This window comes from Emiliania huxleyi (genome assembly GCF_000372725.1).
Source record: "Emiliania huxleyi CCMP1516 unplaced genomic scaffold EMIHUscaffold_31, whole genome shotgun sequence".
NCBI classification, from domain to species: Eukaryota; Haptophyta; order Isochrysidales; family Noelaerhabdaceae; genus Emiliania; species Emiliania huxleyi.
This window is the reverse complement of record NW_005199684.1, coordinates 4180-27536: the sequence shown is the minus strand read 5'-3', so window position 1 is coordinate 27536 and position 23357 is coordinate 4180. Positions and strand designations below refer to the sequence as shown.

Genomic DNA, 23357 nt, shown 5'->3' with positions numbered 1-23357 from the left:
CAAGACCACAGTGCCGCAATTGCGGGGCGACATTCCGGTGGGTGAAACCAGGCTAGCCTGCGCCGTGTGCGTGGGACTGCCCGAGCCCGAAAGAGAAAAAGGAGTGGCGGCAGTTCCTACACTTCCGGGCAGGGGGGGGGGGGGACGCCTTCAGCCGAGCTGAAGGGTCAGGGGAAGGTGGGTGGGCGGGTGGGTGGGGAGGTCTAGCTGAAGGGCCAGGGGAGGGTGGGTGGGCAGGTGGGGAGGTCTTTACCTCGTTGATCTGCAGGCCGGGGCTGGTGCTTCGCGGGATGAGGGTGAGGAGGCCCATGTCGTAGTGGCCCTCGCCCTCGCGCTGCCGGAAGCTGGAGTCATACCTGCGACGACAACCGCGCGCGCGCGGTGTTCGTGCGCGGAGCGAGGCGGCGCGTGGCGGCGCTCGCTTTGCCTGTACACGCGCAGCATCGACTCGGCAAAGCCTCGCGAGCTCTCGCGCGCACCAGGCGGCGGCAGCGGAGAGCGAGCCTCCTCCGCCACCAGCGCCGCGAGCGGCGGCGAAGAACGCGCGAGCACCTCGAGCACCTGCTGGCACAGGGCGCGAAAGGCGTGCTCCACCGCGCAGGCGCACTCGAGGAGGCGCGTGGCTGGAGGCGCGTCGACCGGGCCGCCAAAGTCGGCGGGGATAGAGGTGTGCAGCTCGAGCCACTCGCGCTTCCGGTCGTCGATGAAGCCGTTCCGCGCGTCCAGGTCGTCCCGGTCGTCTTCGGGCACCCGCAGCTGCCGCCTCGACGCGCGGTCGTCGAACGCTCTCTCGGCATCGCCGTAGAGCTGCTGGACGCGCTTCCCGAGGTCGGGAGGGAGCTTGAGCGTCGTGTACACGTGCGCCTTCAGCTCGCGCGCCGCGTCCTCGGCCCAGTTGATCGTCGTGACGTCGATGGACTCGTGCGAAGCTGCCATCCTCCTCCTCTGACGCCAACAAACTGCGTTTATGCTCCACTGGAAAAGCCTGGGCATTTAGAGGCTGAGCTCCGTGTCTTGATTTGCCAACAACAAACCTAGAAGACTGAAGAAAGAAATAAAACAGACAACCCAAGGGAGGTGAGAGAGGACTGGACGCCAGCGCGTTAACAGCACGAATTCTTTGCCGCAAGAGATCTCTCCGACTGCTCAATGTCGTTGCTCTGCATCTCTCTCGCCGCCGCTCCGAGCTACAGCAGCGCGGTGCCGCCTCGTGCAGGCTCAGCACTGCACGCCGCAACGGCTGGGCGCAGCCCTGCAGCAGTCGCTGTTGCCGGCCGGCGCGCGCTGCTCGACGCCGTGGCCGTCTCTGCGGCGGGATCGATTCTGGCCGGCCTTCCCTTGGCTGCGAGCGCGAGCGGCGGCGCGACGGCGGGAAAGTACACCACGATCCCGGTCGCCAAGCGCCGCTACTTTGGGCGCGTCAAGCAGGGTGTGTTTGAGTTTCTCAACATGGGCGGCGCGGTCGAGAAGGGCGACTTCAAGTCACAGCCCGTCACCGCCTTCTTTTCGCAGACAATCGTGAGCACGTCGGCGAGGCAAAAGTCGGGCTGTGCGATGTCAGACAACTGCAAGGTCAAGGAGGAGTACTCCTCGCGCTGGGAGGACCTGCAGCTCTCGATGTTTCTGCTCGGCAACGCGTTTCGGCTCGACTCGGGCAAGCCGCCCGAGAAGGTGAAGCAGGTCAAGGAGGCCAAGGCCTTCTTCTCCGAGGTGGAGAAGCTGCAGCGGGCCATGCGCCAGAACAACGCGGCTGAGGCCAAGGCGCGCTTCGCCTCGGCCACCAACGCGCTAGACGTGTACCTCAACGACGTCGAGCTGCCTCCGACAGTGGACGACGTCTACTCGAGCAAGGCGGACACTAAAGTGCCGTCGCTCTGCCAGGGCTCCTTCTGCGTCTGAGGCGCGTGAGCGCGGACCGAGGAGGCCGGCCCGCATTTATGCGAACGACACACCCGTGGTTTGGCTGGTGGCTTACTCGGTACTGGGGTGGGTGTTGGAGAGAGACAGACAGTCAGACACGACGAGAGGTGCTGTCTGGCGCTGCGAGCATAAAACGTGTGGCTGAAACGCGAGTATGAGGTTCCGTGCTGTAGACCAGTTGCCCGTAGGAGAGACACTCTCATCATTTGATCATTTGACCATTTCTCCCGGCGCCCGCCACACGCGCCACCCCACCCGCACGGCCGCGCGCGGCCCCGCGCGCTTCGCCTTCGGGCTCTCGGTCTCGCGCGCCAGATCGCGCCTCGCGGGTCGCTCTCGAGCGCCGTCCGTCGAGGTCTATCCCGCGAGACCTCGACCCCCTCGGCGCGGGGCGGTGAGGTCGGCGCTGCACTGTGCCCCCCACGCCACGGCGCGCGCACACGCGCGGCCGGCCCAACCCCCCCCCATGGGGTGTGTCGAGGTAAAGCCATACCGGCGCGCACGAGAGACCGATGCGCGATGGACATCTCACCCCGCCACCACCCGACAGCCGGGTACAACCTTTGTAGACTGTGTGTCCTGCCTACCCGCCCGCTGTGGTACGCCACACCGACTCCTACTCGTGCCCTACTCGTGCCCTCGCTCGCGCGCCAGCCGCTCCTCACTCGCCTTGAGCTCCTCGCCCTTGAAGTCGTGCGCGCCGGCCGCAGAGAGGACAAAGCGCGTCGCCGCGTCGCCGCCCGCCATCTTCTTGCGTGTCTCGAGCGTGAGCGACCCCGCCTAGTCGGTTTGGGGGGCAGGGAGGGGCAAGTTGCTCACCCACGCGCGCCGGGCCTTGCACACTGAATGCCGTGCCAGCCCCTGCCTGGTCGAGGGTCCCCCCCCCCCCCCCCCCCTTGCCACAGCACCGTTGTGTGTGTGGCGAAGTTTACCTGGCCTTACCCGCCAAGGCGGCCATGGAGGTGCGCTAAGCCCCGCTGGCAGAGTGTCTTGTGTGTGTGTGCGTGCGTGTGTGCGTGTGCGTGTGCGTGTGTGCGTGTGCGTGTGCGTGTGTGCGTGTGCGTGTGTGCGTGTGCGTGTGTGCGTGTGCGTGCGTGCGTGCGTGTGTGCGTGCGTGCGTGCGTGCGTGCGAGCGGTGTGTACGCGCCACTGTCTAGCAGGGCTGCCTTGGCCGCGTCCGCCTCGCGCCGCCGCTGGAGCGCGAGTTGGGCCGCCTGGTCCTGCTCACGGCCACAGCCCCAAACCTCGACCGCCGCGACGCGCCGCGCCCCCTCGGCCAGCCGCCGCGACTCGTGCGGCGCGTAGGTTGTGTCGGAGTGCAGCCAGCTCAGCCTGCCGGGGAGGGGAGGGGGGGGGGGGGCGTAGGTCCGTCACGGGGCACGCTTCCACACGGACAGAGGTGGTGGGGCAAGGGCCAGACTACCCCCCACGTCTCAACGTCCGAAGACCGGGAGGCCCCCGCACGGCATTCCTTTTTATATTATGCATTCCTTTCGCAAGGCCCGGCGGAGTGAGTCGTGAGGGTGCGGCTGGTGTGCTCGCAGGCCTGCTGAGGTCATCGTCGAGCCGGAGGCGGAAGGTGCCAATCTGCCCTCCGAATGCGACTCCCTCGGGGAGCTGCGCCCCGCCCCGCGCGCGGAAGGTGGCTGCGCGGTCGGCGGGCAGGTTGAAGAATGCGAAGTTGCGCGAGATGCCTGTGGGGCGGTGGACGTGGAAGGCGGGCGCCAGCTGGAGGAGCGCGCAGCCCGCCCCTCCAAAGTACTTGTCGGTGGGCTTCCACGCGGAGTCGACAAAGGCGCCTGCCGGGCCGAGGGAGAGGCGTCTAGAAAGTGTCTAGGAGCTCTGCCTGAGGCGCCTGCCGGCAGGCCGAGGGGAGTGTAGGTGTCAACGAGGTGTCGACGAGGTGTCAACGAGGTGTCTAGGAGGTGCCAGCGAGGTGTCTGGGGAGCTGTGTAGTAGGAGGTGTCTAGGCGGCTCTAGGCGTCGACGAGGTGTGTAGGTGTCTAGTGTCGGCTGCCGAAGACCACGCCCTCCTCCTCGCCCTTGTCGGAGAGCGGCGCGCAGCGCGCGACCAGCAGTGTCGGGCCCGTGTAGCCGCCCACAAAGGTCGAGAAGCGGGAGAGCGCCTGGTGGCATCACGTCGTCGGACGCGTCACTGCGCCGTGGCATGCAGCGCGTGGAATTGGGCCGTGACTACCACACTACCACACTGCTACTACTGCTGCTCCTGCTGCTCCTGCTGCTCCTGCTGCTGCTGCTACTACGCCGTGGCTGCACGTGGCGAGGCGGGGGCGAGAGCTGCGCACCTGCCCCTGCGCGGCGCTCGAGTAGAGGCAGCGCCACGAGCGGGGCTCTCCTGAGACACGTCTCGGACGTGTCATGGACGTGTCGTGGACATGCCAGAGAGGCGGCGCAACACAGCGAGGGCGCTCCTAGAGAAGAACGCCGACAGACCAATCAGAGGGAGGCTGTGGGGAGAGGCGGCGCCACGAGGGACGGCTCTCCGGCGTCTGCGGGGCCGAGGGTGAGCGCGCAGAGCCACGCCAGCCCCGGAGTGAGGAGAGAGCCCTACAGGCAGGGCCTGTCTGGTATGGCCCCGGCCGACTCGGTGAAGTCTCGCGGGGCTCAGAGTCGCGGAGCTCCCAGCTACTCGGTGTGCGAACTCTGTCCACACGGAGCAGCTGTTGAGCGGCTGCGGCTGCGGCTATAGCAGCACGCAGGCAGGCCGGATGCGGAGGCTGCGGCTATAGCAGCACGCGGGCAGGCCGGATGCGGAGGCTGCGGCTATAGCAGCACGCAGGCAGGCCGGATGCGGAGGCTGCGGCTATAGCAGACAGCACGCAGGGAGCAGGCAGGCCGGATGTTGAGGCGGGAGCCAGGCAGAGGACCGAGGAGAGGGAGCGGGGAGGGCAGAGGGCGAGCCTCTTGCTGCGCGTCGCTCTGGTAGCTCAGCAGCGGAGGCCGCGTCATCGGGGAGAGGCATCCGGAGGGAGGCCCCGCACGCCCGACGGCACAGAGCGCCTCGATGACGCTCGTCTCAAAGGCAGTGCCCAGCGCCGGCAGCTGGTCTGCCGCCCACCGATCCCACTCTGCTGCAGGCAGCTCGGCCGCGTCCGCGACGGCGGCGCCCAGAGCCGTGTCGTCGCCCGCGCCGCCTCCCGAAGCCCGCATCGCGCCGCTGAGAAGAGCGGTGAGGCGGTCCGCGCCGAGCGGGCCATCGCGGTCGCCTCCGGCGTACAGGGAGCGAAGGAGGCCCATGCGCTGCCGCGCGCTCTGCCGACTGCGCACCGTGAGAGCGAGACCGAGGACAAAGGCGTCGAATCCAAGACCTCCGCCGGGGTGGCCGCGCGCCGCTACCGCCTCAAGCAGCACGCGATGAAGCTCCTCCCACGGCAGCACGGGTGGAAGTGCCGACGTGAGCGCCTCGGCCGTCAGCGCTCCGTCAGGCGCGAGGGTGGAGAATGCGACCCGAAGCTCGCTCAGTTCCACGGAGTTTATTCTCTCGCTGACTTCGCCGGGTGGCGCCGCAGGTTTGGACTCTTCAGCGCCCATCGTCGAAGCAGGGCTGGTGTATTGAAAAGCAGGGGCCGGAGGACGCCGAGAGGACGCCGTTGGCGCGCCGACTTTTTCAAAGAATTTTACTACGCGAGCGGCCAGCTCTCGGCGTGGTGGACCACACACCTCTCCTTAAAATCCCTGTGTGGTGGCGGCGTGCCGTCCTCCCATCCCTCCCTTGGGTTGTCTGCTTTCTTGCGTTCTTTCTTTCTTTTTCGGCGTGGTGGAGGTTGAGGATTTCCGCGACTGGCTGCTCGACCCACAGCAAGCTGGACAGCCGATCGACGGTGAACGCATCACCCAGTGGCGCGCCTCCGAAGCGTACGTGGTACGAGCGCGCCCGGCTCGAGTACATGGTCATGGACGGTTGCATGTGCGAGGGTGCGTGCACGTGCACCTACGATGGCGTAGGCATCGCCCCAGACGTGCCCGGAGTCACCTGCGACTACTTCGACGAGGCGCTTTTGGAGCCGCGCGCCAACGATGGGCAGCCGTCAGGCGGGGATTGGGTGCCGGAGGGCTGGGATGGCGTCGAGGCCGATCGGCATGAGGAGCGGGCTAAACTCGAGCGTGCCGAGCGGATTGAGCGAGAGAAGCAAGACGACCTCGCACACGCTTCAGAGAAAATTTGGGCGCCAGATTCTGAGACTGGTGATTGGGGCCTCTCCAGGCTCTCCACCCGTGCGCCGTGGCAGCATTGCCAACTTTCGCACCCGCCGTGTAAACTTCTCTTGCGCGTATCAAGCTTACACGGGCGATGCTGCTGAGGCCGATGCATACCTGCGCGACCCGGGTTCAGAGGCGTCACAGGCATGGCTCGAGGCGCAGCTTGCTCCAGGCGGTGGAGGTCCGACACCGCCTGGCTCGCCCGCCTACGGGGATAACTTCTGCCCTACCCCAGACTCGCCAGTGAGGCGGCCACGCGAGGAGGCGCCTGACGACAGCGACGCATATGAGCTCGACCAGGAGCGCGCGCTGGAGTTGCAGGGGCGCATCTCCTTATTTTACGGCCGGCCTTGGGACGAGGTGCCGAGAGGCGCGACGGTGCCAGTGACTTGCGAGTGGACCATAGCATCATTCAGCCGACAGCAGCAAATGCAACGCCCGCTCTCGCCCGCACCGGTAGCCACGGACTTTGACATTGAGGACGAGTTCCTGCAGGAGCGTGCGCGGTGGTTCCGCGACCACGGAGGTGGCGGCGAGCTGGAGGGCTCGACGCGAAAGCAGAACGAGGCATTCCAGCGTTTGAAGGACTCTGAAGGACTGCCTCTTTAGCCTTCGCCGCGACCGCGCGAACCCGTCGGGCACACCGCGTGCCTCGCAACGCCGGGCGTCGGGCGCCGGATCAAGCACCGACCCCCTGTGAGACTGTGGACGGTGCCTGAGACTCGAGCCTGGCTGGAATGGAACATCGGAAGAGCTTTACATTACGAATTATTAATTACGAAAAATGTTCTCTAAAATGTTACGAGCGAGGTAAATCGCGATGCAGTTTGCAGCACTCTCCACACTCGAACGTCGGTGGAGGATAAGTGAGTACCTCTGTGCCAGGAGAAAAATGCGGGTACCCGCTGCAGGTCCCACACTAGTCAACATCGAGAAATCACGACCAATCAAGACTTGGGGCGGACGCTTTTGCTATTTGCAATCAATTGTGCATCGTCGGTGTCTCCAGTTGCACCTGACTGTGCGCCGGGTTTCGAGAGCAGCAGCAGCGTCTCGCAGAGATGTCCGACGACGTTGGGCTCGAGGCGCGCCGGCCGCCGCGCAGCGCCCTTCTCACTCCGCCCCCGCCCTCCTCCGGTCGCCCCCCCAACCCGCTCGCACTTGCCAGGCTCACAGCGCATGTAGCATGCATCAGTGGCAGAGCATGTGTGGCGTGTTCGCGTTACACCACTCTGGTGCTGTTCTTGCCTGTGGTCCTTGCTTTGTCTGAGCCCCTATCTCACTCACTCGCTTGGCAGGTGTTCTCACTCGCTCGCTTACCAATGCATCCGGCGCCTCAGTCCGGCCCTCCGAGGGGGGGAGGGGAGCAGCCCCCCCGCTTCAGAACCTGCCCGCCGCGCCGCGCTTTTCGCCGTCTTCGCCTCTTCATCTCGCGCGACCTTTTGCGGCGACGCTCCGACAGATATGCTGCGGCAGTTCGTTCTGGCCGTGTCGGTCGCGAGGTCGGTTATCGCCCCGCCAGTCCCTTTGCCGCAAGAGCGCTCTGCCCTCGGTCGGCTCCCAGGTCTCGCGCTCCAGTTTGCATCCCACGATTACAGCTACGACGAGGAGCTTGTGAGGCGCGCACGGGCAACAGGTAATTACTACAAAAATGGACAGTGCCGCCAAAAAGCGGATGGGACTCCTCAGTGGCGTAAGAAGAAGAAGAACTCCTGGCACGACTGCGGCGATCACACCATCTGCGAGGAAGGCAGCGTCGGGTGCGAGTGCCAGGCGGGCTACCAAGGCGACGCTGTTAAATACCCGACGTGCACGGCGTGCAGCGCGGGCACCACGTCTGACGCCGGTGCCTCGCAGTGCACGGCTTACTCGGTGGCAATCGCAGCATTCACGGAACATAGCCAGTGCGACGGTCACATTCAGAGCATTGGGGGCAACGATGATGAATACGTCGTGGCAGTTGTCGACACTGGAGTAAGCGGGGGCGTAGCGAATGGCGCGGCCGCCTGCGAGGCTGCGTGCGAGGCTGCCACTGCTGTCGGTGTGCAAGAGAGCGCCGGATGTTGCTTCTTGAACGCCTTCAATGGACGGTGCAAGTATTATAGCGGCTGGTTCGAGGCCAGCAGCGCGAAGACGGACGAGACGTACTCGGATTATTACTTTGCGACGACGGTGGACAAGTACGTGGCACCGTTCACCTTCACTTGTAGCGGCAGCGGCGCCGACCTCGAGGCGGGGCGGAGCAAGATGTGCTCCGGAGAAGCAACGACCGTCGCAACGCTTCTCCTTGGGGATGGGCAGTACTCCGCCTGCTACGACGCGTGCGCGCGCTACGCGCGCCTGGAGGGGCTGACGGGCACGGGGTGCTGCCGGATGAATGGCTTCAACGGCTACTGCAACTACTACCATGGAGGGGCCACCTCGGTCTCCACCTCGGTCCGGATGCGCGCATTAGACCTGTCTTGCTCAGGCGCGTGAACCTCAACACGTGCCTGCTAAAGCCGTACCTGTACCTCAGCCCTTGCCATAAAGTTATATTAAGGGTAATGAAGGTAAACTTCTCCACACACATAAGGTGGTGGGGCAAGGGGGGCGTCCCTCGCAACTCCACGCGTCTATAGACGACACGAGGAGTCAGGACGAGATCGAAGGAGAGCCCCACGCCCACGGACGGCACACATTAAATTTAAAAGAGTGCGGAAGGCCCGGGAGAGGTTTTCGTCAGGTACATGCTACAACTTACATCTCTCTCGAAAAAAGAAAATGCAAACGCGAACAGCGGGAACGTTCCCCTCACCGGTGCCGGTCCTTTTGCTGCTGCCCGAGCGTGTGTCGCGCCAGCGCGACCGCGGTCGCCATGAGCAGCCACTGGCGCAGCCCCGACGGGAGCAAGCCGCGCAACCGCCTGCGGTTCCGCACGAGCAGCAGCGCCACGGCCGCCAGGGCGACCGCCCGCGCCGCGCCCCAGCCCAGCCTGCGGAGCCGGCGCAGCCCGGCGCCGCCTCCGAGGAAGCGCAGCGCGTGCTGGCGCAGCACAAACAGCAGTAGCCACTCGGGAGCTTCGCCCGCGCTCCATGGCGGCAGCTGCGATGCGCACCCCCCAGTGGCGCCTGGGGCGGCGCCTGGGGCGGCGCCTGGGGCGGCGCCAGGTGCGGTGCTCGCCTCGCCGCCGCCGCCGCGAGCCGAGCCAGCAGCTGAGCCGCCCACGCCGCCGATGCGGCTGCCGCCGCCAGCGCTGCCACCAGTGCCTGTGCCGCCGCCGCCGTCTCCGCCGGCTCCGCCGTCTCCGCCGCCGAGCGTGGGGATCGCCTCCTCGAGCGGCGAGACGCGCAAGTACCCCGGCCCGCTCTCCCACGGTCGAAGTAGCTCCGAGAGCCTACGGCATGCGAGGTCACGACTACTGGAGAAGGAGACGGGGGCGGAGGTGAGGGCGGCGGCGAGGGAGGCAGAGGTGAGGGAAGCGGAGGTGAGGGCGGCGGCGAGGGAGGCAGAGGTGAGGGCGACAACTGAGACAGCTGAGTACGTGTCCTCTCATCGGAACACACGGGCCTGTATTCCCATCTACCTGTATTCCCACATCTAGGCCTCGAGGTGTGGGGAGACGGGGGGAGACGGGGAGAGACGGGGAGAGATGGGGAGAGATGGGGAGAGAGGGGGAGAGAGGGGGAGAGAGGGGGAGAGAGGGGGGGAGAGGGGGCAGAGAGGGGGCAGAGAGGGGGCAGAGAGGGGGCAGAGACGGGGAGAGACGGGGACAGTCTCGCATCTAGACTCGCCCACCTCTCGGGCAGCTCTGCATGCAGCCCGCGCTGCAGCAGCCGCGCCCGAAACCGGGGTGGCAGCCTAGTGTGCCACCAATGCCATGTCGTGAAGACGGCATCGCGCCGTGCAGTCGGAGCACCGCGTGGGTCCACGGGCTGCGACCGCAGTGGAATGCAGCGGAATACGGCCGAATGCGTGTCCTCGCGAGTGTTGGTCGGAAGACAACGATCCGTGCTCAGCTTCTAGGGGCGGTTGGCCGCTGCAGCGCGGCGCCGCGGTCCGCCTCGGGGACGAGCAGCACGCCGGTGAGCTGTAGCGCCCGCGCCACCGCCTGCGCCAGCGGCGCGTCCCTCCCCAGAAGCTCGAGCGGCGGCGTGTGGAGGAGGGCGGCGCGCAGCGAGGGCGGCAGCGCGGCCGCGAGGCCGCACTCCTGGAGCTGCAGCCAGAGCGCGGCGGACCAGCACGCGCCGCTGAGGGAGAGGCTCACGCTGAGCAGCGCGCTCACGCCTAGCACCGCGCGCGGCACCAGGGTCGCCACCAGCCAGAGGAGCGACGCGGAGCCGACCAGCGCGCTCGTCGCGCGGAGCACGTACAAGGACGGCCGCCCGGCCGCCCAGCCCGGCAGCAGGCTCCACCGCAGCCACGCGCCCACGATGCAGTGGAGCACGGTCGCGGAGAGGCACCAGTCGAGCACTTGCAGCCCGGCGACGCTGAGGCACTCCTCCGGCCACACGCCGGCGGTCCACGCCAAGGGCGCGCTCGCCGCGATGCCGCCGGCGGCCAGCCAGACCAAGGCGTCGGAGTAGTAGAGTCGCCCGCCCCACCAGACCAGCATTGTGTGCGACGGCGGCGACGGAGGGGACGGGCGGCAACTCTCGAAGGGCAAGCTAGCAGCAAGCCAGGCTTCTCCCGGGGGCGAGAAGAAAACGGGGCAATTTTTCACGGAATTCCGGCAGCTTGCCCCGGCGATGCGCGGTTTCGCTTGCCCCGCGTCCGCCTTTTTCTTTGTTGTCGTCGAGTTCCGAGAGAAGGTCGTCCGAGGCCCAAGTCAAGAATTGGCTCAGCACTTGGCTTTCTTTTGGCGGGCAGCCCTGCGAGCCGGTTCTTTACCAGGTTGCAACCCTTGTTCCGCACTGTGCTATGAATCGAGCGGCAACCAACAGCTCTCAGGACCCCCCGGTGCTGGGGTGCTGCCAGCATCCAACCAACTCACCGGCGAGCGGAGCGAGCCGAAGAGCTGGGGCCAAATTGGCGCTGTGAACGTCGTTTGAACTGATTTTCGGCGGGCACGTCGCACCTACGTGGCGGGCCGCCGGGCCGGCAGCAGGGCGCCCCCGCGCGGATGCCGACGAGGATCACGGTGCGCTATCTATCTGGGCTCGGAGGTCGGCAAAAAGGTCGCGCGACCCGACACCAAGGGGGAGTTGCTCGAGCTGGCCGCCAAGAGGCTCAACTTACGATTTTGCCGCCCCCCCCCCCCCCCTTGAGAACGCTGAACGGGGCTAGCAAGTGCGGGACCTGGGGCAGCAACCAACAACGTGGACGGGGATGGGGTGCTGCTCAACCGGCGGCAACCAGCAGCGTTCACAGCCGAGTGCGGAACAAGGGTTGCAACCTGGCGGCTACGGCCTTGCTCTCCACGACCACGGTCTCGTCCATGAACCTCGGTTGGTCAGGAGCCATCTCCATGCCCCCCGCTACTGTAGGTGGGCGCCGCTCGCGCACACCCAGTTGCAACCGTCAACTCTAGACCCCGTCAACTCTAGAGTGTCGACCACGACTCCCGACACGGGAACACTGCACCTCATTCAGCCACACGCGCCGCAGCAGTAGATACCCGCCGGGCGTGTCCTCTGTCCTGACTTGACATGCGGCGACGGCGACTGAGCAGCCTGCGAGCTCACTGCCCTGCCTTGATTCCTTCGGACCACTAACCGCTCTACCTATCCCATCCATTACCGTGCCCCATGTTTCAAGTGCGGTCGTTTTACCAGGCGCCCAACCGACGGCCGCGCCGCGATTTTTTTTTGCCTGCCCCGTCTTCGCCGTCGCGCGACGACCACGCCGTTGTCAAAACTTCGCCTTTTCTTTTTTCCTCCCTTCTCTTTTATACCTAGAGCGTATATCTTCTCCAACCCTGTAAACCACCCCACTCCAGTGTAGGGGGGGGGTCTGGGGGGGGCTTTGCCCCCCCCAGCGGGGGGGCTTGGGGGGGCAGAGCCCCCCCGAAGAAAATTTGCCATTTCAAGGCCAAAAATACGAAGTTTTTAACCCAAATTTGAGCCGTGTCACGCCTATCGGCCCCCTCGAACGGCGCTCCTAGTGACTCATTAGCGCTCCATCCACACCTCATATTGCACCTCATAAAGCAAAAAAGTTGTGTTTCAACCTCTACTGGTTGGGGGGGCAAATGTGTGCGAAATAAGTTAAGGAAAACTATTAAAGTGAAAAATATCCGCCCCGAATCGATATACCCCAGCCAGGTATTTCAATTGACCTTACAGCTACCTGTAAGTCTTACAGTGACCTTACAGCCGCAATCGAAATACCCAGGCTTGGTATCTCATATAGGGTGGGGTTTTTCAAAAAAATGCAGTAAAAGCGTTGCAAATCGCCTCGAATGGTTGCGGGTGGTCACCGGGAGTATAGTGTACTTATTCGATTGATCTCACTCGCGATTCTAAAAACAAACTTTTTCCGTAAAGTCATAACAGTCGCGCCGTGCTCAACATGACGCGTTCTCGGCATCGCCGCGAGCGTGAGATACAGAAGGCAATCGCTCACTTTTTGCGCGAACACTGGCCTGACATGCCCTTTGTGGGTTCTTTCAATGGCGCCTTCCTTGGCGGCGGTCGCCTTGGCGCCATACGATGGAACGCACTCCGAACAACCGGGAGCTCGAGCGGCTACCCGGATGTTTTCGTTCACTGGCGAGGAGCCTTCAACGAGATCGGCTTGGCAGTCGAGGTGAAAGTACCCGGTGCTCGGCTGCAACGCCAACAGGAGTGGCGCACACGGTTGGTTCGGGCGGGTGCTGTGTTTGTCGTCGTGCATTCACTCGATGAGTTTGTGCAAGCTCTCAACAGCTACCTAGGAGACACGCCAGCACCGGCAGCGGAGAGCGACAATTCGGCAGACTCATTGCAGAGGGCGGATGAGGCACTAGACGAGGTTGCCGCCGAGGCCGAGGAGTTCGAATACGGGGCGTGGGGCACTTGGGGATACGATTATTCTTCGCGCCGGCTGCTCCGGCACACTCTGCACCGGCTCAGCCTGGAAGCTCACTTGAGACTGCGATATCTCTCTAGAGCACGGCTGCGACCGCCGGCTTTGCCGGCTTGTATTTATTTCGATCGATCAGGCTGCCTGCTGCAACCAAGAAATTTGCAACCTGTGGCCCTGTGGGTTGGGTAGTCTGTATCAGAGCACAACTCGAGCCTTCCGCAACTGTTTTCTGTTTTTTGGTTCGAGAGCTAGTGGATAAGTTGTTTGCAACCCGTTTTAAAAAGATAAAAAGAAAAAGCGCGCGCTGTGGCGGGCGGCGCTGTGGAGACCTGAAGGCCCGGAAGGTTGTGCCGGCTCAGCCGCGCGGCGAGGCGGCGGCGAGGTCTCCGAATCGATTGCTCCGGAGGAGCGCTGTTGAGGTGCGCCACCTCTTGAGCGCCTCCTCTCCGGCGCTCTCAGGCCGCAGCCTTTGCGTTGCCGTTGCGCTGCTGCGGCTCGCCGCCGGCACCGCCCACCGCCACCCCCCTCACCGCCGCGCGAGCACGGCGCGCGGTCCGAGCTGTCGCGTTGGTTCGGACGGACTACTGCCGCGGCGCGCTCGAGGGCGGTGATCGCTTGCCCGCACGGCAGCAGATGACGCTCTAGTTCCCGCCGCCACCTCATTTTCAGGCGCAGCTGCTGCGGCTCGTCGCCCACCGCCCCGTCGCCGCTCCCCTCGCCCGCGCGCGGCGCGCGGGCTCAGTAGTCACGACGCAGCCGGCGGCGGCTCTCGGCGGCGTTTCTGCGGCGTGCAGCGCCGTGCTAGGTCGCCGGCGGCCGTCTACCAGCCCCGTCGCTCTCGCGGCCGTGACCCGAGTCTTGGTCGAGTATATAGGCGGCGCCGAGCGACGATGCTGGGTCCTCCGCCGCGAGCCGCGCGGCGGCAGTCGCAAGGCAGCCGGCGGCGGCTCTCGGCGGCGTTTCTGCGGCGTGCAGCGCCGTGCTAGGTCGCCGGCGGCCGTCTACCAGCCCCGTCGCTCTCGCGGCCGTGACCCGAGTCTTGGTCGAGTATATAGGCGGCGCCGAGTGACGATGCTGGGTCCTCCGCCGCGAGCCGCGCGGCGGCAGTCGCGAGGCAGCCGGCGGCGGCTCTCGGCGGCGTTTCTGCGGCGTGCAGCGCCGTGCTAGGTCGCCGGCGGCCGTCAACCAGCCCGTCGCTCTCGCGGCCGTGACCCGAGTCTCGGTCGAGTATATAGGCGGCGCCGAGCGGAGATGCTGGGTCCACCGCCGCGAGCCGCGCGGCGGCGGTCGCGACGCAGCCGGCGGCGGCTCTCGGCGGCGTTTTGGTGGCGAGCGGCGCAGTTGCGTTCACCCGGTGATTAGCCGCTAATCGCAGCCTCCGAGCCGATGCACTATCGACGAGCCACTATCAGCCCCGCTCGCACCGCCATAGGCCTCGCCACCGCCGCCACCGACTCACCTCGCCGCTCGGGTGGCACCTCCGGCAGGCTCTGCGGCTTGCGCGCCGGCCGCGAGGGCCGCCATGGCCGCGTCCGGATCGGTGGCGACCGCCGCGCCCGCGGGAGCGAGCGCGACCGACCTCGACGCCGCCGAGGCTCAGCCTGCGAGGCGTCGTAGCGGGCGCTGCCCGCCGCGCCTGCAGCAGAAGGAGCGCCGTGCGTGCTCGCGCGCGGCGACGACCGGCACCGTGGCGCTCGCTCGACGGCGACGGCACGCGCGGCGCGGCGTACCCGCGCGTCTGGGCGGCGGCGGGCGGCGGCGCCGAGGCTGCTGCCGCCGTGGCAGCGCTGTGGCGGCGGCGAGGGCGACCGGCCGAAGGCGCGGCGCACACACGCGTGCTCGCTCCCGTACTCGCGGCGACGGCACGCGCGGCGGTGCGTACCCGCGCGTCCGGGCGGCGGGTTCGGTGGCGTCTATGATCTGTAATGTGCGTGTGAGGGCCCGTATGTGGGTCGTTTGAGCCGGTGTGAGCTTGACGGCCCGAGATAAGTGCGGTTTGGGACAGCTCGGGCTTGCTACGGATGGGCCTGGGCCAGGAGAGCGACAGAGATGGCGAGGTGGTGCGTGAGCTGAGCGAGGCTGGAGAGTCCGCGCGTGTGTGACCGCGGTGTCGCGCACAAGTGCCAAGAAGCGCATGTTTGCGGCGATTGCTCAAAACTGTGGGAGAGAAGGCCTACATATTATGACTGCATCCATGCGCCTGGTGTATGAGGGCTGTGGATCAGGACTGAACCCATGCCCGTGGTGCATGAGGACGACGGGACGGGACATATCGCGTGGCGCCGATAAATGACCTCCGAAATGCCCTCGCAATCGCCTCGGATGGGTCCACCGGGACAATCTCGAGCCCTCTAGCCGGTGTGGGCTTGGAGACCCGAGACAAGTGCGGTTCGGGATAGCTCAGGCATGCTACCGATGATCCTGGGCCAGGGGAGCGGCAGGGAAGGCGAGGCGGTGAGCTGGGAGCAGGAAGTAGCGCTTCGTGGCACTTCATCGCGACAAGGTCACACGCGGACTCTCCAGCCTCTCAGCTCACCGCCTCGCCTTCCCTGCCGCTCCCCTGGCCCAGGCCCATCGGTAGCAAGCCCGAGCTGTCCCAAGCCGCACTTATCTCGGGTCTCCAAGCTCACACCGGCTCGAGTGATGCCACGGAGAGGCCTCGAGATTGTCCCGGTGGCCCAATGCCAAGCGATTGCGAGGGCATTCCGGAGGTCGTTATCGGCGCCATCGACCGTGATATGTCCCGATCCACAGCCCTCATGCACCAAACGCACGGATGCAGTCATAAAACGCAGGCCTTCTCTCCCAAATTCTTGAGCAATAGCCGCAAACAACGCTTTTTGGCAGGCTCATCGCGACACGCACACATGCCGACTCCCCAGCCTGCCAGCTCACCACCTCGCCTTCCCTGCCGCTCTCCTGGCCCAGGCCCATCGATAGCAAGCCCGAGCTGTCCCAAACCGCACTTATCTCGGGTCTCCAAGCTCACACCGGCTCGTGATGCCACGGAGAGGCCTCGAGATTGTCCCGGTGGCCCCATGGTTGCCAAGCGATTGCGAGGGCATTCCGGAGGTCGTTATCGGCGCCATCGACCGTGATATGTCCCGATCCACAGCCCTCATGCACCAAACGCACGGATGCAGTCATAAAACGCAGGCCTTCTCTCCCAAATTCTTGAGCAATAGCCGCAAACAACGCTTTTTGGCAGGCTCATCGCGACACGCACACATGCCGACTCCCCAGCCTGCCAGCTCACCACCTCGCCTTCCCTGCCGCTCTCCTGGCCCAGGCCCATCGATAGCAAGCCCGAGCTGTCCCAAACCGCACTTATCTCGGGTCTCCAAGCTCACACCGGCTCGTGATGCCACGGAGAGGCCTCGAGATTGTCCCGGTGGCCCCATGGTTGCCAAGCGATTGCGAGGGCATTCCGGAGGTCGTTATCGGCGCCATCGACCGTGATATGTCCCGATCCACAGCCCTCATGCACCAAACGCACGGATGCAGTCATAAAACGCAGGCCTTCTCTCCCAAATTCTTGAGCAATAGCCGCAAACAACGCTTTTTGGCAGGCTCATCGCGACACGCACACATGCCGACTCCCCAGCCTGCCAGCTCACCACCTCGCCTTCCCTGCCGCTCTCCTGGCCCAGGCCCATCGGTAGCAAGCCCGAGCTGTCCCGAGCCGCGCTTATCTCGGGTCTCCAAGCTCACACCGGCTCATAACACCCCACACGAGGCTATTTCATGCCTGTTTTACCCTCAGACAGCGCCGGCACGCACTCCCACTTCACACATGATCAAGCACAGCCCCACCAAAGCACAGCCCTGCTCAGAACGATGAGGACGGATGCTCCCACCGAGTTCCGACACACACTCTGACACTCACTTTTGCAAGTGTTGGCTCCCATGTCCCAAGCAGCAAGCCAAGATGAAGGAGGCTGGAGATATTGGTCTCGCTGAGCTGAAGTGTGCACTAGACCTATATGAGTATCATGGCGTGCTGTGAGCGAATACACGGTGCCGATGGTGGGATGAACTCTCCCAGCAGTTGAGGTCGACGGACACACTCTCGACGCAGGCCGCAGCGTCGACCTTCCATCTACGGGCGGCGGCAGGCTCCCGGTTGCAAACGCACTCGCCTCACCGTCCAAGATGGCGGCCGCGCCCCCGTCCGTGCACCAGTGTGCCTCTCTAGTCCCGCCTGCCACCCAGATACCGAGGGCGGGACGCACTCTTCGACTGGGGCTATTATCTGCCACCGGGAGGGCGGCGGCGGCGGTGTAGGGGCGGCGGCGAGCTCCCGGTTGCAAATACTCGCCTCACAGTCCAAGATGGCGGCTCACACGCCCAGCCGTGCTCTGGTGTGTCGCTGGGGTCACGTCTGCTGCCCGTGTCTCTGTCTTAACCAGATATCGAGAGCGGTGCGACGACAACAATCCCTAACCCTAACCCTAACCCTAACCCTAACCGCCTAACCCCCTACGCCCTAGCCCCGAAGAACCCAAAGCATATTCACCGAGAGCTCGTGTCGACGGACCGCTGATTCCTCCATTTGGTTTCGGCCCAAACACCGGACCATTCTCTTCGGCTGCACAACGGCTTGAACTCTCTGACCCTGTAACCCTAACCCTATAACCCTACCCAGCCTAACCCTAAGCACCCTAACCCTACCCTAACGACACGGTGCTCCGTAAGAGGTTGTGCGCGTCGCTGCCGACGCATCTCGCGTGTTGGTGTGTTTGTATTTCGGCGGGGGCGGCGCCGCGCGCGCGCATTATAAGATCATTGAGGCAACACACACACGTACACGTCCTTGAGCGCCCGAGGACACGAACCATCCTCCTCGCCCTCCACCTCCTCGCATTGGCCCTCGCCCTCCTCCTCCTCGGCGCCTTCCTCCTCGTCGCCTTCTTCCTCATCATCGTCCTCTTCCTCGTCGTCCTCTTCCTCCTCCTCGTCCCCTTCTCCTCGTCCTCATCTTCAACGCATTGCGACTCCGCATACCGACAAACCAGCTCAGGCTTTCGGCCCTGCTCGTCCAGGCCAAGCCCACGCAGCATCGTTCTGAGCTCGGCGACGCGCCCACGCTTATGTCCACGCTTATGTCTCCTCAAGGGAGCTGCTGCCGCCGGGCAGGCGGGACGCCGCTGGCGGCACTCCCGAGGTCGCGGCGCGCGGCATCCCCAGGCTCGCGAGGTGCAGCGACGGTGCGAGGCCCGTCGCCGCCGCCGCGCAGGCGATCAGCGCGCCGATTGCCGCCATCCCGCGCGCCGCAGGGGGCCCGGGGCGGCCCGGGGCGGACGCGGTGCGCCAGCTGTAAGCCGGCCGTCCCCAGCTGTAAGCCGGCTTGTGATTCCCGGGAAAAACTCGCCGGCGGCCACAACTCGAAAAACCCGACGGCCCCCTGGTCTGCCACATAATGCAAGACATAATGCAAGACAAGGGCCCTCCATCCGTCGAGCTGAGTAGCTCGTCCTCAACAGATAGCATGTGCCCCTTGCCGCACGAGCTGCGTCACGAGCACCCTCTCTCCTCCGAGTCGGTCGGTCTGTCCTTCTCCCCTTCAGCCCATTCCGCCGAGGCGACCAGCGCAGCTGGCTCTCGACGGAGGAGCAAGCAGCCTGTCGAGCCTCAGCTAGATCAGCTACGCCGCCGCCTCCGTCCCGCCGAGGGCGTGCTCGGGCTTCAGGCGCGAGTGGCGGCGCTCGAGTGCGAACTGGTGGAGTCTAGAGCTCGGGAGGAGGCGCTCGCGCGACGACTGGCGGCGCTCGAGGGTATGCCGTCTGCCGTGCGCGAGGCGGCTCAGGACGGCGACGGCGACGCGCTGCAGGACTGGCTCGACGGCGGAGGGCGGGTCAACGCGACGGTCCAGGTTGGGTGGCCGAGTCCCCTGCGCGGCGTGACTCTGTTGATGATCGCGTCTATTCATGGACACGAGCGGGTGGTGAGCATGCTGCTGCGGCGCGGCGCGCAGCCCAACAAACAGGACGAGAAGGGCGGCACGGCTCTGATGGCCGCCGCGTACCGCAATCATCCCGGTGTCGTGCGGCTGCTGCTCGAGCACAGCGCAGACGCGTCCCTACAGGACGCTAATCAGCGCAGAGCGCTGGAGTGGGCCGAGGCGGCGGGGCACGAGGAGTGCGCCCACTGCCTCCGGGAGCACGCCGCCGTCCAGAGCCCGCTTGGGACCGACGGCAGCCGGGGGAGGAGGTGGCGGAGCAGGCCGAGCCGGACGTGTGAGACAGAGCCAGCGGTCGCTTCTTCCTCGCCCGACTCGCCAGCCCCGGCGGCGGCGGCGGTGGGACCAGCAGCGGCATCCACAGCCGGTGTCACGCCGTCGCAGCGCTTCTGGTGGCAGCGGGCGATGGTGTGGCTCTCAGTGGAGGTGATCGCAGATCGTACCATTAGACCATCACCACCACCAGCCACGACGTAGCGGCCGGGCGGTGTGTCCACCTTCTCCTCTTCCCTCTTGTTGTCTAATAGTCGCCCACGAGACACGCGTGCGAACGGCAGACTGAAAGAGAGCAACTTGTTTCTCTCTACCCCACTACTGTCTACTCCACTACTGTGTACTGTCTACTGACTCTCGTGACTCTGTTCGATATTGCATATTGAACTCGGCAGTACTGTACGTAAAGCCGTAGTCTGTGTGATCGTAAAGAGTAAGCCGGATGAAGATTCTGCCCCACACAGCCCCTTACCCCTTCACCCTCGCCTCGCTGCTTGGTGTTTCTGAACATGTAGTCGTCCACGCTGTGGGGGTTGTGTGCGGGAGTTGTGTCTTGGAGGGAGGGAGGAGTGGAGGGTGATGCTCCGATAAACCCGCCGGATCTTCGACAAAACCAGGGATATTTCTTTTCTGGGAGGGTAGGTGTGAATACAGCTTTCTGGTAGGGTTACATCGACGAACTTTGCGGCATTCGACTGGGGGGCAGCCCCCCAGCACATCCCGCACAGAGACCTCGATGTAACCCGATTGTGAGCGTGAAACCGCCGATGCGATTGCTCATTGCTCAGTCAGTGACCGACAGTCAGTCAGCAGCAGACTTTGACGATTGGTGGCCTCGCGCCCTCAGTCCACCTCCTCTACTAACGGCCCTGCCCCAGCCCAGATGCCTCATCCAGGGTGGTGCAACTACTCGCGCAGGGAGAGAGAGACAGTCGGCGATCTGCGCCGCGCAGATGAGCTCCGCCTCGTCTGCATCGAGGACGTCCACCGCAGGGCTATCATAGCGCCATATGACGTACTGCCTGTTGTTCATTACTTCGCAGGTGCCAAAGTCGAGGACAACCTCACTGGTGGCGGTTGCACTCCCGGCCGGCGGTAGGAGAGATGAAGGCTAATGTACTTGGCGGTGCCTTCCGGCGTGATCCATGAACAGTGCCCCGGGACGAAAGAGGAGGCGACGTCTCTCTCGTCCACGAGCGCCTCGATGTGCGCATCGACGGTGTAACCTGCTTTGAGAGACGGGAACGAACGGCGGTGAATCGCCGACAGCGGCGCCTTCGTTCCTACCACCACTGCCACCACCGCCAGCTCCGCCGTGGACCTTGCCGGGCCCTCTGATGATTGTAGTACCGTGGAGCAGCTCGTCCGAGCCGTTGTTGTACTCTGCTGTGGCGCCAGCTCGGTGTACAATACGGACGAAGACGGCCACAGCAACGGTGTTACCAGCGCGAGCATACAGGCAGCGCGAAGCCGCGTGCCTCGTTGGCGCGCCCGCCGAAATCCTGGGCCTCGAGTTCTTTGGCGTAGGGGACCCAAAACCCTGCGGCGGGCCATTACTTTCGCTGCTTTCGAATTCATAGCTCTTTCGCACGCCTTTATCCGTCACTCCCCCGAAGACCAGTCTTTATTGAGCTTGAGTTGGAGTGTGTTGATTTATGCACAAATCTGTGTGTTGCGAGCGCTAGATGGCGAAATTTTCTTCGCCTCCGGCGGGGCCGCTCGCCGCGGGGCAGAGAGGGACTTTTGTCGATGTCGGCTAGAAGTGCTGCACCTTTTTGAGAATTTCACCCTGGAGTGGATTGCAGGTTGCTCAACCCATCACCCACGGCACCGGGCCGGTGCTCTTGCACTTTGAATGCCTTGGGGCTCCTGCCCGTGTCCGGGCGTGGAGATGCGAGGGTCGCCCCCCCTTGCCCCACCACTTTGTGTGTGTGGAGTAAATTTTCCTTACCTTACCTTACCTCAACTCGGCGGGCAGGGTATCGACGCGAACGCTCCAAAGCCGCAGAAGCGGCAGCTCGGCTTGCCGCCCGCTTGGCAGCCGGCCGCGCCCGTGCCGTCTGCACAAGTCGGGTCGTAATAGCAGGGCTCGCTGCACTGACCGCAATAGCACGGGCGACACTCGGCGGTGTATCGAAGGCCCGTGAGGGGCGGGGGCGGCATGTACGGCAGCGGCAGCGGCGGGTGCGGTGGGGGCGGCGGGGGCGCGCGCACGGCCACCGTCGCCGCCGCAAACGAGGCCGCCCCCGCCGTCGGCGCCGTGATCGCCGGCGCGATCAGAGCCGCCCCCGCATCGAGGATGCCCGAGGCGATGGAGGGAGGGCAGCAAGTGTACTTGCCTCCCCTCCACCCGTAGCAAGTGGCGGCCGCGCCCACAAGGCGGACCGGCACGAACCCGCCCGCGCAGCGCGCCGCCTCGCGCGCTTCCAGCGGAGCACAGCAGTCGCTTCCGGATGACTCGCACAGCGAGCTGTCGCACTCTGCCGGGGGGGGCGCCGCCGCGGCCGCGACGGCGCCAGCACTCGGCGGTGGCGGCGGCTTGGCGCAGCGCGCCGCGACGGCGCCGTCTGCGCACGAGACGGGGCACGCGCGCACGAGGCGCGCGACGCGGGCCGTCGAGTGGAGTCCGTAACCACCTACCCTCGAGGTGCACCCCGGGTGGGATCTCGGCGAATCTCGGTGTCGATCTCGGTGCATCTCGCACCGCTCGTCGGATCTCTGTCTGTCCCCACCGCTGAGCCCTGTGACACGTGTGCGGTCTCTCAACCAGTCGAGTCTCGTGCGTCTCTGGTCAGTGAGTCGCTCCAGTGTGCCGCCATCTCCTGTCCGATCTGAGAACTGAGGCTGCGCTGCTGCTGCTCTTGCGCATCTAGGCTGGGCGGCGCCGAGGCGGCAGCGGTGGCCTCTCCACTCCCGACACGCGTACAGGTCAAAGTAGGCGGGGTCGTCGTCGCAGCGAGGCGACACCCAGTCAGCAGAGACCCACGACCGCGACACCATGTCAAAGAATCTTGGCGCCAGCGGCTGCGCGGGCGGCGGCGGCGGTGGCGGCGAGCGGCGGCGCCCCGACACATTAGACACAACGTCGACGCCCGGTCCGGCGCGCCAGGAGGGCTCGGAGAGAGCACGCGGCGGCGGCGGCGGCGGCGGCGGCGGCGTGGGCGGCGGCGCCCGCGCGGGCGGCGGCGGCGGGAGGCGTCTGTCCGGTTCTCTTGCGGTGGAGGACCAGATCAGGTCGTTGTCGTGGTTGCAGCCGGTGAGGCTCGCGCAGCCGTCGAGCAGCTCGCGCGACGAGCAGAGCCGGCCTGCGGGAAGAGACCCATACACACATGCGCTGTGAGAGTGGCTTCGCTCTGTGTCACGAAACAATCTCGGGCGATCTCGGCTGATATCGAATCATCTCGGCTGATCTCGAGTCATCTCGGCTGATCTCGAGTCATCTCGCCTCCGGCGGCCGCGCAGATCGCCGCCGCCTGGAAGAAGCTGCGGTAAACGTGGCAACCGCCCATGCGAGTGCCGTCCGACTCCGCCCAGACCGCGCAGCCCGGGTGGCGCTGCCAGCCGGGCACGCTGACAGCGGAGCAGCACCGCACCGAGTGCCTAATCTCGGAGAATCTCGGGTAAGCTCGGGCCATCTCGTGTGCTCTCGGATCATCTCGGGTGTGGCTGCCTCTCGCTTGGCAGCGCCCAGTGCGGCCGCGCCTTTGCGCAGTAGCCGGGACGCCTGCGTCACGAGCACACGCAAGTAAACATCGCAGGTACGGACCTGCACCCTCCGCATCTAGGCTCCGAGATACGGGGAGATTTAGAGAGATACGGGTCTGCTATGGGCTGCACTCTCTGCGCCAGGCGCGCCCGCACTCGACGTAGCGCAGCTGTTGCAAGTCCGGCGGCGGGGCCACACCTCCAGGAGGAGGCGGCGGCGGCGAAGGCTCTGGCGGCAGCGGCGCGGGCGGCGGCGGCGGCGGCGGCGGCTGCGGCGGCAGCGGCGGCGGCAGCG

General features: G+C 65.4%; 5 protein-coding genes across 5 annotated transcripts in view; 2 read left to right on the top strand and 3 right to left on the bottom strand.

The window, feature by feature from the left end:
- The window catches only part of EMIHUDRAFT_450688 (hypothetical protein), a gene marked incomplete at its 3' end in the record, with an annotated part of 1966 nt that extends 1002 nt beyond the window's left edge, over window positions 1-964 (bottom strand). Inside the window, exons 1-2 of the mRNA XM_005774490.1 lie at window positions 428-964; window positions 254-356 (exon numbers count right to left, since the gene is read on the bottom strand). Of these exons, the coding sequence (XP_005774547.1) occupies window positions 254-356; window positions 428-936 (612 nt within the window). The remainder of the gene's footprint in view (window positions 1-253; window positions 357-427) is intronic.
- Window positions 965-1149: 185 nt separating this feature from the next.
- On the top strand, window positions 1150-1899 carry EMIHUDRAFT_101295 (hypothetical protein; the record flags this gene model as incomplete). The annotated part of the gene is made up of 1 exon (XM_005774489.1): window positions 1150-1899. One exon carries the CDS (start codon window positions 1150-1152, stop codon window positions 1897-1899), a length of 750 nt encoding a protein of 249 aa, XP_005774546.1.
- Window positions 1900-2547: 648 nt separating this feature from the next.
- Window positions 2548-5472, bottom strand: EMIHUDRAFT_101294 (hypothetical protein; the record flags this gene model as incomplete). The annotated part of the gene is made up of 4 exons (XM_005774488.1): window positions 2548-2700; window positions 3165-3252; window positions 3683-3719; window positions 4923-5472. The coding sequence occupies 4 exons, from the start codon at window positions 5470-5472 to the stop codon at window positions 2548-2550; spliced, it is 828 nt and encodes a 275-aa protein (XP_005774545.1).
- A 356-nt stretch (window positions 5473-5828) lies between these two features.
- EMIHUDRAFT_207222 (hypothetical protein) lies at window positions 5829-6750 on the top strand (the record flags this gene model as incomplete). Its single annotated transcript, XM_005774487.1, has 2 exons — window positions 5829-6126; window positions 6221-6750. 2 exons carry the CDS (start codon window positions 5829-5831, stop codon window positions 6748-6750), a joined length of 828 nt encoding a protein of 275 aa, XP_005774544.1.
- Window positions 6751-8868: 2118 nt separating this feature from the next.
- Window positions 8869-10735, bottom strand: EMIHUDRAFT_463648 (hypothetical protein; the record flags this gene model as incomplete). The annotated part of the gene is made up of 3 exons (XM_005774486.1): window positions 8869-9517; window positions 9707-9720; window positions 10229-10735. 3 exons carry the CDS (start codon window positions 10733-10735, stop codon window positions 8935-8937), a joined length of 1104 nt encoding a protein of 367 aa, XP_005774543.1. The 3' UTR covers window positions 8869-8934.
- Between the last annotated feature and the right edge of the window lie 12622 nt (window positions 10736-23357).